This window comes from Physeter macrocephalus, chromosome 6 (assembly GCF_002837175.3).
Source record: "Physeter macrocephalus isolate SW-GA chromosome 6, ASM283717v5, whole genome shotgun sequence".
In the NCBI taxonomy this organism is placed as follows: domain Eukaryota; kingdom Metazoa; phylum Chordata; class Mammalia; order Artiodactyla; family Physeteridae; genus Physeter; species Physeter macrocephalus.
In genome coordinates, this window is record NC_041219.1 from 39,069,889 (window position 1) to 39,086,609 (window position 16,721).

At 37.7% G+C, this 16,721-nt stretch overlaps 1 protein-coding gene across 8 annotated transcripts in view; it reads left to right on the forward strand.

The window, feature by feature from the left end:
* RIC8B (RIC8 guanine nucleotide exchange factor B) overlaps nucleotides 1-16,721 on the forward strand; it is a 121,101-nt gene that overhangs the window by 30,555 nt on the left and 73,825 nt on the right. For all 8 annotated transcript variants that reach the window (XR_003680142.2, XR_008617576.1, XM_024127250.3 and 5 more), the window contains exon 3: nucleotides 8,403-9,011. Coding sequence is in view for 6 of the 8 variants with exons in the window: in XM_024127250.3 (XP_023983018.1) it covers nucleotides 8,403-9,011 (609 nt within the window). In the remaining 2 variants the exon portion in view is untranslated. The remainder of the gene's footprint in view (nucleotides 1-8,402; nucleotides 9,012-16,721) is intronic.

Sequence of the window (16,721 nt, forward strand, 5' to 3'; positions counted from 1 at the left end):
GATATAACAATTATAAATATATATGCACCCAACATAGGAGCACCTCAATACATAAGGCAACTGCTAACAGCTATAAAAGAGGAAATTGACAGTAACACAATAATAGTGGGGTACTTTGACACCTCACTGACACCAATGGACAGATCATCCAAACAAAATAAATAAGGAAACAGAAGCTTTAAATGACACAATAGACCAGATAGATTTAATTGACATTTATATGACATTCCATCCAAAAACAGCAGATTACACTTTCTTCTCAAGTGCGCACGGAACATTCTCCAGGATAGATCACATCTTGGGTCACAAATCAAACCTTGGTAAATTTAAGAAAATTGAAATCATATCATGCGTCTTTTCTGACCACAAAGCTATGAGATTAGAAATGAATTACAGGGGAAAAAACGTAAAAAACACGAACTCATGGAGGCTAAACACTACATTACTAAATGACCAAGAGATCTCTGAAGAAATCAAAGAGGAAATCAAAAAATATCTAGAGACAAATGACAATGAAAACACGACAATCCAAAACATATGGGATGCAGCAAAAGCAGTTCTCAGAGGGAAGTTTATAGCTATACAACCCTACCTCAAGAAACAAGAAAAATATCAAATAAATAATCTAACCTTACACCTAAAGAAACTAGAGAAAGAAGAACAAACAAAACCCAAAGTTAGCAGAAGGAAAGAAATCATAAAGATCAGAGCAGAGGGGCTTCTCTGGTGGTGCAGTGGTTGAGAGTCCGCCTGCCGATGCATGGGACGCGGGTTCGTGCCCCGGTCCGGGAGGATCCCACATGCTGCGGAGCGGCTGGCCCCGTGGTCCATGGCCGCTAAGCCTGCGCGTCCGGAGCCTGTGCTTCGCAACGGGAGAGGCCACAACAGTGAGAGGCCCGCATACCGCAAAAAGAAAAAAAAAAAAAGGTCAGAGCAGAAATAAATGAAATAGAAACAAATAAAACAATAGCAAAGATCAATAAAATAAAAGCTGGTTCTTTGAGAAGATAAACAAAATTGATAAACCATTAGCCAGACTCATAAACCATTTGAGAGGACTCAAATCAATAAAATTAGGGAAAAAAAGAAAAAAAAATGACTTAAAAATATTTTTAGAAATCAACACTATTTTTATACATCAATTATACACTTTTAGGACAATATATAAATCATGATAGAGCGTTTGAATCCTCACATACACATCATAGCATGTTTTGCTTGTTTCATAGTTAAAGCCAAAGCTAATCCTGGTTTTATAGATTCATAGTGAAAGGCCTACCATTCTGGAGCTGGAAGAAGATTGCCTAAAGAGTTTTAATGCATGTTATAGAGGAAGAAGAAAACCTAATAAAGTGACATGCTGAAGGTCACAGTTAACAAATGAGAGACAGCTATGGTATGATCATGGACTTACAGTGGAAATCACACTGGAGTCAGATGATCTCAGTTGAGTCCTGGCCTTCTACTTCTTAGTTGTGTCCTTAGGCAGTCATTTAAAGAATCATATAGTAGATGTTCAGTGAGCATTCCCTAGATTGAGGAACATATATGAAAGTTTTTTTGTAAACTCTAAAGCATATAAACAAATAATATTACTACAATTATTAAAATTAGGAAGTCATCCCTTCTGATGCTGAGTCCACTGCTTTTAATGAACTCTGCTTTATTTCATGCTAAAGACTCATTGAGAGCAGGAGTCGTATTTAATATTGCATCAAGTTAAAATTATGTTTATAAGGGCTCTATAGCAATGTGGAAAATACTTATAATTACATTAAAAATTAAATTTAAGACAGGAAACAAGATTATATACACATGATTGTGACTGTGTAGGCTGAAGTAATATGCATGTTACTGATACTCAAATAGATTGACTAAGGATAAATCCTTCTGTCAGCTGCATATAAAATATACTAGGTAGTATAATTATGAATGGTTTTTTCTATTTTCTTCAGTAGTTTGATGCATTTTACATTTTAAAGAACATATATATTTAAGTAATTTAAACCCTTCAGAGAAAAGAACTTTATATGAAGACAAATAATTTCTGCTGCTTGTATGAAAAGACTATTTTATGCCATGGGGCAAACCATCCTACCAGTACAATCACAAGAATAGCCTTTATTACTTCTCTCTTTCCTTCTTAGAAAGGAGAAGTGTCAAGACAACATTAATAGACTTCTCCTAATGCTTTAAATTCAGGGAACTTCTTAGTACAGTCAGTTTATATTTTGGGTGCTTACTGTGTTCTGGTTGCTCTGCCGAGGGCTACAAGGATTATGAAAAATGAAACAATAATAGTCACAATTCAAAGAGTGCTTATTACATCCCAGAGTCTATTTCACAACAGCCCTCTGAGAAGTAAGTGATGTTATTCCCATTTTACAAATGAGAAAGTGAGACTCAGAGAAGTAAAATAACATGTCTGAATCACACAGTGGTGAAGCTGGGTATTAAAACCAGGTTTTTCTGATTCAAAAGCCACTATAGTACATTTTCTTCTCTCATAAAAGAAAGATGTGCTTTTCACCTTCAGAGAGCTTTTAGTAGTTGAGGCAAACTCATAAAAAGAAAACAGGAAGAATGTACTAAGCACCAGTGATTGCTACAAATTTTGGTTTGGGTGTTCCTTGGAGGGGAAGAATGTTGGGGGCTGAAGTGGTTAGCAAGAACTTTATATCAAAAGTTAATTTTAAGCTTAGCTTTGGAGAATGGTTAAAACTTAAATAGTCAAAGAGGGAGAAGGACTCATGCAGGTAGAGGGGAGATGGTAAGAAAGCAAAAAAGCTCTATATGAGATAATTCGAAAGGAATACAACTGGAGAGGAGGGTTTGATCGGGGAATAATATGAAAGAGAAAACTCAAAAAGCAGGGTGGAGGATCTTAAATGCTAAACTGAGGACTTTGAGATTTTTACCTTATAATAATATATAAAAACCAGTACTGAGCACTTAACACATTCCGGGCCCTGTTGTAAGTACTATACATGTGTGATGTCATTTAAGTCTTACAGTAGGTGAGACCCAGAGAAGTCAGTAACTTGCCAAGGTCACACCATTAGAAGACAGTAGAAGAGCCAGCCTTTGAACACAAGAAATTTAAATCCAGAACCCCTGGTCTTAATCACAACACTGTTCTGGTTCTAGAGTCCATGGTAAGTTGAACAAGTTTTAGGCCCAGGACCACTGATCTTAAGTAATACACTTCACACCTCTAGTGATTTTTAACATTTAAGAAAGGTAATGTGACCAGATAATGACATCCCATTCCTATTCCTGCCACCCTTATACATCTTTAGGACAGTTGAGGAGAAGTTAAGGTATTTGTGTTAATGGCTTTCAGCTCTGCCTACTTTTCTGTGCTTATCTGGTCAGCTACTGTCAGTTAACCCCGGCCCCGAATATCCAAGTTATGTCAGTCCATTGTTGGTTGTAGTTTAGTGGTTCTCAGAGTGTGGCTCCTGAACCAGCAGTGACAGCATCAACTGGGAACTTGTTAAAAGTCCCAATTCTGGCCTCACTCCGGACCCACTGAATCAGAAACTCTGGAGGTGAGTACAACAATCTGTGTTTCAACAATCCTCACCTAAAGATTATCATACTAAGTGAAGTGAGTCAGAAAGAGAACGACAAATACCATATGACATCACTTACATGTGGAATCTAAAATACGACACAAATGAACATATCTACGAAACAGAGACAGACTCACAGACACAGAGAACAGATTTGTGGTTGCCAAGGGGGAGGGTGGTGGGAGGGAAGGATTGAGAACTTGAGATTAGCAGACAAATTATTATATACAGGATGGATAAACAACAAGGTCTGTTGTATGATGCAGAGACCTATGTTCAGTATCCTGTGATAAACCGTAATGGAAGAGAATATGAAAAAGAATATATATATATATATATATAACTGAATCACTTTGCTGTATAGCAGAAATTAACACTGTAAATCAACTGTACTTCAATAAAATCAACAACAACAACAAGTAATCCTTTAGGTGATTATCATGCATGCTGAAGTTTGAGAACCATTACTGTAGTATACTCTAGGGTTTCCATTCCAGAGCAAACTAGCAAAAATTTTTGACAATCCTGGTATTAACATTGAGAATCTCAATCTTGAGTCTCTGCTGCTGGGTCTTGCAGTCTGACTTTTTGGAAATAGCCATGGCTCCTAAGCTAACGAGCATTTTAAAAGGGCTTTTCCTCAGCCTCTCTGAAGTAATTATACTTTGTAAGCACACCTAAGCTTTGCTTTATGACTTTAGTTCATTCCTGAAAACCTACCTCTAAGGGAAAAGTTTTTAACTCAGAAGGTATTCCATCCATTCTAATGGAAAGAAAATTATGTGTTCCATGGTTATCTAAGATACCAAAATAGTTTCAGATTTAAAAATATATCAGTTGAACAATGATAACAAGTTTGTATAAATAGTTTGAAAGTAAATAAAAACAGTTTGTGCTTAAAATGTTATGTAATGATGATTTATTGTACTTGCAAAATGAGGAAGAGAAGACTTGATAGTGAGAGGTGGCTGGTCGTGGAATACAAAGGAGTTATTCTTTGGAAGGGGCTGGAGAGTCAGGTGGTAGACTTTAAAGCTGGTAATCTTTGGGAGTTTGTGGTTATCTTGCACTTAAAAACAGCTGTAGCACACCTGGGCCAGCCACTGGGATACAGATGAAACATAGCCTCTGTTCTCAAGGAGCCTGGAAAAGCAGTGAGATGCCCCAACAGCTCACTGTAAAAAGGAACTAAGTGCTATATAGAAAGAGAGAGAGCAAAGGAGGGAGTGGTTGGGGAGTCTTTTAGACCACTTAGTCCTCAAATTAAACCTTAGAAAAAGAGTGGGGTCCTGACTGGTGGAAATGGGGACAGGGTAGGCCATGCTGAGAGAATGGAAGGAGAAAGGTTCAGGACATATGGTCAGGGGATTGGGAGTCCCTTTGGAGCACTTGGAAAAGAAAGGAGAAGGAGCGTATGTGTTTGACGGAGACAGCAGTAGGAAAGGGGGCACTGAGCTTATTTCAGCTGCATTCTGTGGGCAACAGGGAGCTATGGAAAGTGTTTGAAGAGAACAGAGCATGTTTTAGGAAGAGTAAAATCAACTGAAAAAAAGTTATAGCACAGGAAAATAACATTAGGGCAAAATAAAGGTGAAACAGGAGAACCTTTGAAACATAGAAGTTGCACATGCACTCAACAGATGGAGCAATCGTAAAGAATGCTACCTTTTCAGTGTTCTTGCTTGGTGTTCATATGCAAAGCAAAACTTTCTGATTCATCCAGATGTGGTACATGGTTTATTTGTTCTTTGTTCTTTATAATATTCTCTGAATAGAAATGATTGTATGGAGTACAGCGATGAGTGTGTCTGTTAACTATTCCTTTGTTATATTTTTATGTCTGATTTTTTCAAAGTTGTAACACAAAAAAGGGAGAGGTCATTGTCCAAGAAGTGGTATTACTTTTCAAGGGACATTACAGCAAAAAGCTACCTAACTGTTGTCATGTGAGGCAAGTCTGTGATGAGAAATGACATCAACTATGATGAGTTTAAAACAACTATGATTGAAAACTGTGCTTAAAACAGTCTCGGTTGCTGATCTCCTACAAGCCTTTAGATGAGGCAATTTTTAACTATAAATTTTATAGGCCTCTCTAATTTCTTTTATGTAGCCTTCTTATGTCCCAGAGTTTAACAGTCTATCTGGCTAATAGCCTTGGCTATGCCAGTTTGTATTCGTATTTTGCTTTTTTTCTTTTCTCGAGTCTGAAGGTGGAGGAAGAAAGAAGCCGTATTACCCACAGATTTGTTTTGGGAGGGTATTTTATTGTTGCTCTTGTATTTGGTTTAGAAAGAAAAGAGCTAAAGATTTCTGTGTTTTATTAGATATGTAGAACTCCAAATTCACATATATAGTATTTTATAATATCATATTTATTATGTATTTCTTAACTAGGAATGTAGATAATTTCCCTCTTGGGTAAGATTGTATGGGAGCAAAGGTTATTTAACTCCACCACCCAGGAATATACCACATAGGAAATAGTATGTAGAAGGTACTTTTTTTTTGTCTTGGATGTGAAAGATCTGAAATTGGAGAAAATTTCCCATTTTTTATATTTTTAATAATAGGCACATTATACTTTCCTCCACCCCAAAACTGCATTCATGAAAAAAATGCTTTAACAATGATATTAAAACATTAAATGGAAGTCCCTTCCAGTTATCAGGTATGTTAAAGGATAGAGTGCCTTTTTTTTTTTTTGGCTGCCCCGGGTGTTAGTTGTGGCCTGCGAGATCTAGTTCCCTGACCAGGGATTGAACCCAGGCCCCCTGCATTGGGAGCTCAGAGTCTTAACCACTGGATCACCAGGGAAGTCCCAGGGATAGAGTTTTTTTTAGCTTGTTAGGTTAATTTCCTTCCTACCTCCATCTAGAGAGCATAGTACATTTAAAATGGACATTTCTGGGTTTCCCTGGTGGCGCAGTGGTTAAGAATCCACCTGCCAATGCAGGGGACATGGGTTCAAGCCCTGGTTAAGGAAGATCCCACATGCCATGGAGCAACTAAGACCGTGCACCACAACTACTGAGCCTGCGCTCTAGAGCCCACGTGCCACAACTACTGAGCCTGCATGCCACGCTACTGAAGCCTGCGTGCCTAGAGCCCGTGCTCTGCAACAAGAGAAGCCACCGCAATGAGAAGCCCGTGCACCGCAACGAAGAGTAGCCCCGGCTCACCGCACCTAGAAAAAGCCCGTGCACAGCAACAAAGACCCAATGCAGCCAAAAATAAATAAATTTATAAAAAATAAAAAATAAAATTGACATTTCCATAGCTGTTTGACTCAGATGTACTGAGAAGATGCACATGGCCTAGGATTCCTGCCAAGATCATAATGCTTGACCCACAGATAGCCTCTTTTTAAAAAAGTTAAAGTCTGATGATAGGTTAATAGAAACTTTGTAAAACCTTGTATTGGTCATAGTTGTTGTTGCTGTTATTTTTATAAAATGTAATGGGTATAGAAATGGTCAGCAGTGGAATGGTTATACCTGCTTGCTGCACATATAAGGTTTGAGCTTCAGAGGCCCAGATCTGCAGTTTATGGAGAAGAAAGCTGGACATTGAATTTTGAGAGAATTATCAGTGGTTCTTAAATTTGGCAATGACAGAAATAACTATTTTTCAAAAAATTCAAGATAGAGTACACTTTGGGTCCAAATAAAGAGTTGTTTCTGAGATAGTGGTAGCAAAATTTGGAACCAGGACTACTACATATATTTGTGTAATCTGTGCCCTACACCAAGAGAACAAAGGGAAGCTTAAGATCCTGCCCACACTCTGAGCTTCCCAAGCCATGTGTCCTAGCACAGAGCTGCCCAGAGGAAGAGGGCTGTTTTGTAATTTGTCCACCCATTAGGAACATTTTTTGCAGTTAGCCTGGAGAGGGGCACCTTTTTGCAGTTGACTCAAAGGCATCATATATGCTAGCTGAGCCCGCTTTGGAACCCAACACTTGGAATAATTTTTATCAGTGTTGGCAGCAAAAGATCTCGGGGGTCATTTGATGATTAAATGTTATTACACGTTAGCTAAAGAGAGTTCTAAGGTTTATAAAACATGGAACTACTGCAGTAGTACTACTCAGAAGAAATAGCACAGCTGAAACTGGGCAGAAATGCAGCCTTCTTTAAGTCTTTTTATGAGAGCCTATACTTGTAGCCGATTGTGAACCAATTCTCAAGGCATTAATCTTTATTTCCAGGAAGGAAACAGCTATGATTCAGATGATTACCTTCTATCCTGATAGTATGTGTAGTCTGATGTTAAAAATTCATTGAGAACAAAGCCATATAAGACATTTGAAACCAGTCAGTTTAAAAGAGAATAAGTGATTTTATAGAAAGAATATTGGGCTGGAAATTAGGAAACCTATACTCTATCTGTTGCTACCCCACTGATTCACCCTGGCCCCATACAAGTAACTTAACCTTTCTGGCCCTCAATTTTCATATCTGTAAAGTAAAAGAAGTACGCCAAATATAAGGTCTCTTTCATTTCTAACATTCTGTGACTTTAAAAAAGTAAAAACCTGGGGCTTCCCTGGTGGCGCAGTGGTTGAGAGTCCTCCTGCCAATGCAGGGGACACGGGTTCGTGCCCCCGGTCCGGGAGAATCCCACATGCCGCGGAGCGGCTGGGCCCGTGAGCCATGGCCGCTGAGCCTGTGCTCCACAACGGGAGAGGCCACAACAATGAGAGGCCCAAGTAAAAACCTTTTCTAGCCAGATCTTGAACTGCAATTAAATACATTGATAGAGAAACATTGTTTTAAATCACTTAAGCCAAATAATGATTATTTCATACTCATTCTTGTTTTTCAGAAACTCTGTGAAGGCATATTTAAAGTCCTTTTAAAGGACATCCCAACAACATGTCAAGTGTCCTGCCTGGAAGTCCTCCGCATTCTCTCCAGAGACAAAAAGGTTTTAGTTCCTGTAACAACTAAGGAAAATATGCAGATACTGCTGCGACTAGCCAAGCTAAATGAGTCGGATGATTCTTTGGAGAAGGTGTCAGAGTTCCCAGTTATTGTGGAGTCATTAAAATGTCTTTGTAACATAGTGTTCAACAGTCAGATGGCACAGCAGCTCAGCCTGGAACTTAACCTTGCTGCAAAGCTCTGTAACCTCCTGAGAAAGTGCAAGGACCGAAAGTTTATCAATGACATTAAGTGCTTTGACTTGCGCTTGCTCTTCGTCCTGTCACTTTTGCACACTGACATCAGGTCACAATTGCGCTATGAGCTCCAAGGACTACCGCTGCTAACCCAGATCTTGGAAAGTGCCTTTAGCATCAAGTGGACCGATGAATATGAATCGGCCATAGACCGTAATGGACCTCCTCTCTCACCTCAGGAGACAGACTGTGCCATTGAGGCCCTCAAAGCTCTCTTCAATGTGACGGTAGACAGTTGGAAGGTGCATAAAGAGGTAAGGTTGAGAAGAATATTCTTATCTACTTGGAATGTCATTGGTTTGGGGTGTCCTTAGAGCTTCCTGCCAGAGAGGAATGCTAAGTAGGGAAATGGAAGAAGTTTCCAATTCCCTCATTAATCAGTTAAATGACTCAAGATACATTTCTTAACCATTATAACTCTTATTCTTCCCATTTGTGTAACACTTATCAGAAGAATAGGGTGAAGATTGACTACTGTTTTGTAAGATGCCAAATATAGTTCCTTTTCTGAGTTGTACTATCATGTGTCTTTTTTTTTTAAGTGCCTCTTTCAGGAACAAGGTTTAAATGATGGATTTAAAGGGAAACAAAACAATGTGATTCATAAAGGTATAGGCATTTTCATTGCCTGCAGTCTTAAAGAAACATAAAAATATTCAGGCAAGTTGAAATCCATCAGAATTGATGTCTGCTCAGTAGAGTAAAAGACACTGTGTTTATCACCTATCATCCTAGTCTCCTAACGTGTTACTCTGTAGTGTTAGATAACTATCAGAAGTGAAGGACAACTAGATAGCCATGCTTACACACAGTCCTAGAAAACAAGTATAATTATACCAGAATATGGGAAAGTTTATTTTAAACCACTTGACTTATTGCTAGACTAAGATCCTTTTCTGTGGCTTGGACCTTCTAGCAACCCAAAGTGAGGCAGATTTGATAGTTTAAATTTGAGTACCCGTAAGAACAATATGCTAAACAAGAAGCTTAGTTTAAGGAAGTCAACAATTTTTTTTTTTTTTTTTTTTTTCCTGCGGTACGCAGGCCTCTCACTGCTGTGGCCTCTCCCGTTGCGGAGCACGGGCTCCGGACGCACAGGCTCAGCGGCCATGGCTCACGGGCCCAGCCGCTCCGCGGCATGTGGGATCCTCCCGGCCCGGGGCACGAACCCACGTCCCCTGCATCGCCAGGCGGGCTCTCAACCACTGCGCCACCAGGGAAGCCCGGAAGTCAACAATTTTAAGTAAACTAGACATAAACTTTTTCCCTTGCTTCTAGAATCTTAACATTTCACATTTACCCTCTCTCTTTAACCTTAAATAACTCATAAAATTTAGTCTCTGCCTTAACAAACAAAGAAAAGAAAGAAAAGTATTTTGGTGCCAGAGCAAATTATCTTTTTTGACAATTGACTTTAGGACTTAGGCTAACATTTTGCTGTGGCCATTTGAAGCAGTTCTCACCATGAATAAAGATCTGTTTTTGCCAGCAGCCTACTTTGAAAGGATTATCTCAGTGCAGTGCTATAGTAGGAGTATGCAGGCATCTGAGTTTTAAAGTGCAAATAGGTCTATATTTTGAAACCAAATATTTGATGATCAGTCCTAACAGCTGTTTTAGATGACTGTAGTATGGTCAGTTTTTCCTGGGACTTGGCAGAAAAAGATGTGGAAAGCCCACATGCTCCATTTATGCTTTGAAACCAAATATTTGGAAGTATTTACAATGTTATGTCTCTATGCTTATTTGGTACCTTCTATAGTTATTTTTCTTACACTGTTTGTTTTAAAAAGATGTGGAAAGCCCACATGCTCCATTTATGCTTTGAAACCAAATATTTGGAAGTATTTACGTTATGTCTCTATGCTTATTTGGTACCTTCTATAGTTATTTTTCTTACACTGTTTGTTTTGGTGTTTTTAAAAAGTTCTCCATTTAGCTGCAAGAGCTCTTCTGAGACTGTTGGTTTGCCATTGTTGGAGCCCCTGTTATTTAAATTGTGCCCCAAATAGTAGCTTATGCTCTTCAGATTCCTGACAGAAAGGGTTTATAGTTCAGTGGCTACACATCAGCATATGTATGGAATGATATGAAATAAATATCAGTATATTGAGATTAGCCCTAATTAGTGTGCTTCAATTATAATTAATAGCAGGGCTGGAAGAAGCTTTAGAAAATGTTGAAGTGGCAAATACTTATTCTGTATTATAGAATGTTTGTTTTCCAAAAGATACATGATAAAGGATCAGTAGTCGTGAAGCAGGCATCTCAACAGACCTCTTGTGAGTCATGGATCACTTTATACAGGCATTATAAAATGTGCCTAGTTAATATGACTATGGGCTATTATTGAAGTTATCAGAAATTGTAAACAGTATAGAAAACAGGACCTTGCCAACCCACTTAGGCAAGAGTGTGGGAAAGGTTATTTTAAACCAATTGAGTCTCCATAAGTCTCTAAATTCAAATTTTAGCAAGCATTTAGTAAATCAGTCAGTCAACAAATATTTATGAACAATTGCCAGGTATTATGCTAGGCATTGTGTAATATATTGGCAAATAATACACATAGTCTCTGCAGACTTCAGTTTTATTGGTGATATAGGTAATAAGTAAACAAATATATAATTTAAATTGTGTTAAGTACTAGGAGAGAAACAGTACAATGATGGAGAATACTTAGTATAGTTAGAGAAGACCCCTGAAAGTCTCTCCTGAGATCTAAAGACAGAGAATGATTTGGCCATTTGAATGGGAGGATGAAACATTTCTCAGAAATTGAACAGCATGTGAAAATACACAGAAATCAGAACATAGAGTACTTTTTACTGAGGTATACATAACTTAGCATAAAGGAAATCTGTAGTAAGGATGTAGAGAAACTTGCCAGTAAGGGTCCATTTACCTGAATTTTAATATCTCCTTGATTATCAGATTAAAGACATCTTTCTCTAGTTGAGCAAGCATCTAAAGAATTGTTAATACCTTAAAATACCAGCTGAAATAAAGGGATATGGAAAGGTTACTGTACAGAAGAATCCAACTTTAAAATATAGATTTAAAAATAATATTTTCCTTATTATGAAAGTAATACATGCTAAATAATACTGCAGATCTAAGGGAAAAAAGCATACAAGCAATAAGAAAATACAAATTACCTATAAACCTACCATTCAAAGATAAGCCCTATTTGCATTTTGATGTATATCTTTCTAACCATTATTCATTGTATAATATATAAACATGTATATATATATATATATAGATATATATATATAGTTTTTTTTTTTTTTTTACAAAAATGCAGTCATTTTATCATCTTGCTTTTTGTTTCCCCAGTAAATGTTCTTGAAGAGTAGTGGATTACACAGTGTGTTCCTTGAAGCCATAATGTTCCTAGGAGTAACCTCTGGGGATGAGTGGACAGTGTTTCAAGTTCCCCACCCTTTCTTTAAAAAGAGCGCCTTTGGGGACTTCCCTGGCTGTCCAGTGGTTAAGACTCTGCGCTCCCACTCCAGGGGGGTAGGGGTTCGATCACTGGTAGGAGAACTACGATGGCACATGCCCCACAGGCTGCACAGCGTGGCCAAAAAACCCCAGCACCTTTGATTGTTGCTGCTGCTATTGATTTTCTTTAAATTTAGGTCGTAACTAGATTTCATTTGGGGTATAAAAAGAGTTCTGCAACCAAAAAAAACTTTTAACAACCACTTTCTTATCGTATTTGATAAAGATAATAAATCTTTATGAAAGAATACTCATAAGTATATGTATAAAAATACTTAAGAGTATTCCTTCATAAGGATCTATCAACCTTTAACAAATCCCCTATGTGTAAAGATTTGGATTGTTTGCAATTGTTTGCTGTTTTACATAGTAATACGGTGAATTTTCTTGTTGTAAAATCTTTGTAGATAAATTCCTGAAATTCATGGGCCAAAGGGTTTTTCAGAACTTTAGGGTTTTTTGTGTATATCATATGTATTTAAATTTATATGTATTACCAAACTGACCTTCAGAAGAATAGTGCTAGTTTACACCTCTCAAACCCCCGGCATTTCACTTTTTAAAATCTTTACCTACTTTACAACTCAGTTGTCACAGAAAATGCAGATGTTTGGTTTTGGTTTTAACTGTTTCAGTAGGTATTTTTATGACTGTTCATTTACAATTCACGAAAAAACAGAAAATTAGGGTTTTTTTGAGGTTTAGCAAATTAGTGCGATTTGTTCATTTTAGGTTCATCCCTCAATGTTAAATTCCTGCCTGGAAGCCAATGCCATCAAGCAGATTAATTTGGAGATTCCTTTCCATTCACTAGGAAATGTAACTGGCCTTATTTCCACATGTGGTGTCAGTCTGTCTCGCTGCCTTCCTCCCTCTTTCTCTCCCTTTCCTGAAGGTAGTATGTTTAAAAAAGTCAAATTATTCCTTTTATAGGACCCAAAATCAATTCTAGAAAAGTTAATGGGAATAGTCTTGTCTTCTTCCTGCTTCAACACTTTGCTAAATCTCTCTGTTCATGGAGGAAAGCATGTTATTCTAGAGATCCCTTACTTAGCACACATTCCCTTCTTCAGTGCTTCCTAGGTATCAATGCAGTGGTAATGAGAAAATACAAGGACCAACACACATGTTAGAGCCAGACAACCAAGTGCAAACAGAGAGGTAGTACAAGTATCTGAGTAGTCAAAGGATGCTATCTGAGTGAGATAAGACAGTGAGTATCTATAGGAGTTAATTGGGAATGTCACATTTTAACAGAAGAGATTAGCCCCATAATGATTTTAGAGACTTTGAAGGAAGTGTGAAAAAAGGACTTGACATTATTTAATTAAAAATAAAGCTTCACACTATACCATGTTTTTTAACTGAATCATTTTTTCAACAGACATTTATTATTGAGTGCCCAATGTGTGCAGAGTTCTGTATTAGGCACACAAAATGCAATATAAAGCATCTCTGCCCTCAGAGAACTAACAGTCTCATAGGTAAATCAGACATGTAAACAGATGGATATATAACTGTTTGTCACATTATTTACTGTTCTTCTCTATATTTTCTATATGTTTGAAAATAAAAAAGAATCAACTCAGAAATGCACAGATGCTACAAATGCCATATATTCTAGATCTTTGGGAGTATGTCTGACCTCACTGGCATAGTCTTTCTGCTAAGCAACATACCTAGCACAGAGTCGGTGTTCAATGAATATTTGTTTTATGAGAAATAAAATGTGATACAGTTTGCTATCTGTATAGTGGAAGTATATAAGAGAAACAGCCAAAGTGACAGGGAGGAGGGAAAGTTTTATGATACCTTTTAAATTTTCAAAACTATTAATTTTTCTAGAAACCTAAAACATTTAATAACTTTGTTTAGAGAGCAGATTCTAGCCTTTTTGGAGATACAGCACACTATTTTATAACATTTATATTTCCTTTTGTAAGTTAATTCAAAAAAGCATTTATGGGCTTCCCTGGTGGCACAGTGGTTGAGAGTCCGCCTGCCGATGCAGGGGACACGTGTTCATGCCCCTGTCTGGGAGGATCCCACATGCCATGGAGCGGCTGGGCCCGTGAGCCATGGCCGCTGAGCCTGCGCATCTGGAGCCTGTGCTCCGCAACGGGAGAGGCCACAGCAGTGAGAGGCCCACGTACCGCAAAAAAAAAAAAAAAAAAAAAAAAAAGAAAAGAAGAAAGCATTTATGCCTGGCACCACGTTAAATGTAAAAGGTGTGGAGGTGGAATACTTAATCTTTGCCTGTAAGGAACATATGCAATTTAGTAGGACAAATAACTGCAAAATGGCTAGGGTAAGACATAGGGTGAAATACTACCTGATGTATAGCTATATTTCCAAGTAAGAGTGCATGTATACATTTGTGTGTGAGTGTGTATTTGTGTTTCACTTTGTGTGGAATTGAAATTGAATTTTCATAGGACAAGTTTCCTAAACCTTCTTGAAGTAATGAGAACTACCCTGGGATAACAAAACCAGTTTAGGAATCATTGGTGTGAGGTATTCTCCTTTCAGACTTTTTTCTCAGGCATTGATTAAATCGGTTGAAGCGTTGAATGAAAAGGTATGAGGATATTGATACCTTTACCAAACAAAAGTGAAAATCTTCCACAGGTTGCACAGGAGAAGAAAGCAATAGTACAGTAGTGGAATCTATAAATAAGAAGCAAAGCCTGTATAAAAAGATCCCTCCCCCAACAAAGATTCCAAAGAGTTTCATGAGTTTTTACCTCTCTTTTAGTGTTATCTCATTTTGATTTCTACTGTCACAACAAGCCTGCTTGCTTTCTCTTTCTTCCTCCTCTCTTTGTCTTAGGGATTTTTTTACTTCTCAACCTTTGGAGATAGTAGGATTACAGAGGAGAGACTGTTGATGCCCTAAAGATATCAAAACTAAGCTCATGAAGAAGTAAATGACAGTTGTATAAACTGTGTATATTGTTTTAAAAAGAGCAATTATATTTACTCTTTCAAGCATCTGTATAAGATAGGAGGAGCATTAATCTCATTTGACAAATGAGAACACTAAAGATCAAAGAGTTTAAATTGTTTATTTAAAGTCACCCAGCAGAACAACCAATAGTAGGAAATAGTGTACACTCTGACCTTTGTTAAGTAAGACATTTTAAATGATAGCTCTCATTCAACAAATATTTATTGAGACAGACTAATAGAATAAACAATCTAGAAATAAATCTACACATATACAGTCAACTGACTTATGATACAGGTAACACTGAGTTGCAGTGGGGAAAAGGTGGGCTTTTTAATCAATCAAAAATGAATTTAGGGCTTCCCTGGTGGCACAGTGGTTGAGAGTCTGCCTGCCGATGCAGGGGATATGGGTTCGTGCCCCGGTCCGGGAAGATCCCGCATGCCGCGGAGCAGCTAGGCCCCTGAGCCATGGCCGCTGAGCCTGCACGTCCCAAGCCTGTGCTCCACAATGGGAGAGGCCACAACAGTGAGAGGCCCGCGTACTGCAAAAAAAAAAAGAAAAAAAAAAAAAGAATTTAAATCCCTACCTTATACCATACAGAAAAATTAATTTGAGATGGATAAGAGACTTAAATGTAAACGGTAAAATAATAAAGCTTTTGGAAAGAAACAGAAGATTATCTTCATGACTTTATTTTAAACAAGTAAACATTTCTTAAATAGGCAAAGATTTTTAAAACAGGACAAAATATAGATCAAACCATAAAGGAAAAATTGACAAATTGGTCTTCATTAAAATTAGTTCATCAAGAGAAGAAAGTAAAAAACAGGCCACCAAATGGGAGATGATATTTTCAACACATATATGCAATAAAGGACTCTACCTAGAATATATTCAAGTCCTGCAAATAATGTCAATCAACCCTATAGAAAAATATGCAAAAGGCTTGAACAGGCACTTCATAAAAGAGCTATCCAAATGACCAGTAGACATAAGAAAAGGTGTTCAACTTTATCAGTCATCAGGAAAATGCATAATAAAATCTCTGCACATCCACGAGAATGACAAATTTAAAAGGTTGACAATACCAAGTGTTGGCGCAGCTGTAGAGCAACTGGTGGGAGTGTAAGCTGGTATAAACACTTTGAAACACTGTTTGGCAGTACCTTCTAAAGTCTGTCATATGTATATGCCCTATGACCCAGCATACCAAATGACATATAAGAAAGTATGTTCATAGCAGCACTCTTCAGTATAGTCCAAGTGTCCATCAAGAGTAGGATGGATAAGTGAATTGTAATATACTCACTGTATTCAGCAGTGCTTTCTTTTTTTTTTTTAACATCTTTATGGAGTATAACTGCTTTACAATGGTGTGTTAGTTTCTACTTTATAACAAAGTGAATCAGCTATACATATACATATATCCCCATATCTCCTCCCTCTTGCGTCTCCCTCCCACCCTCCCTATCCCACCCCTCTAGGTGGACACAAAGCACCAAGCTGA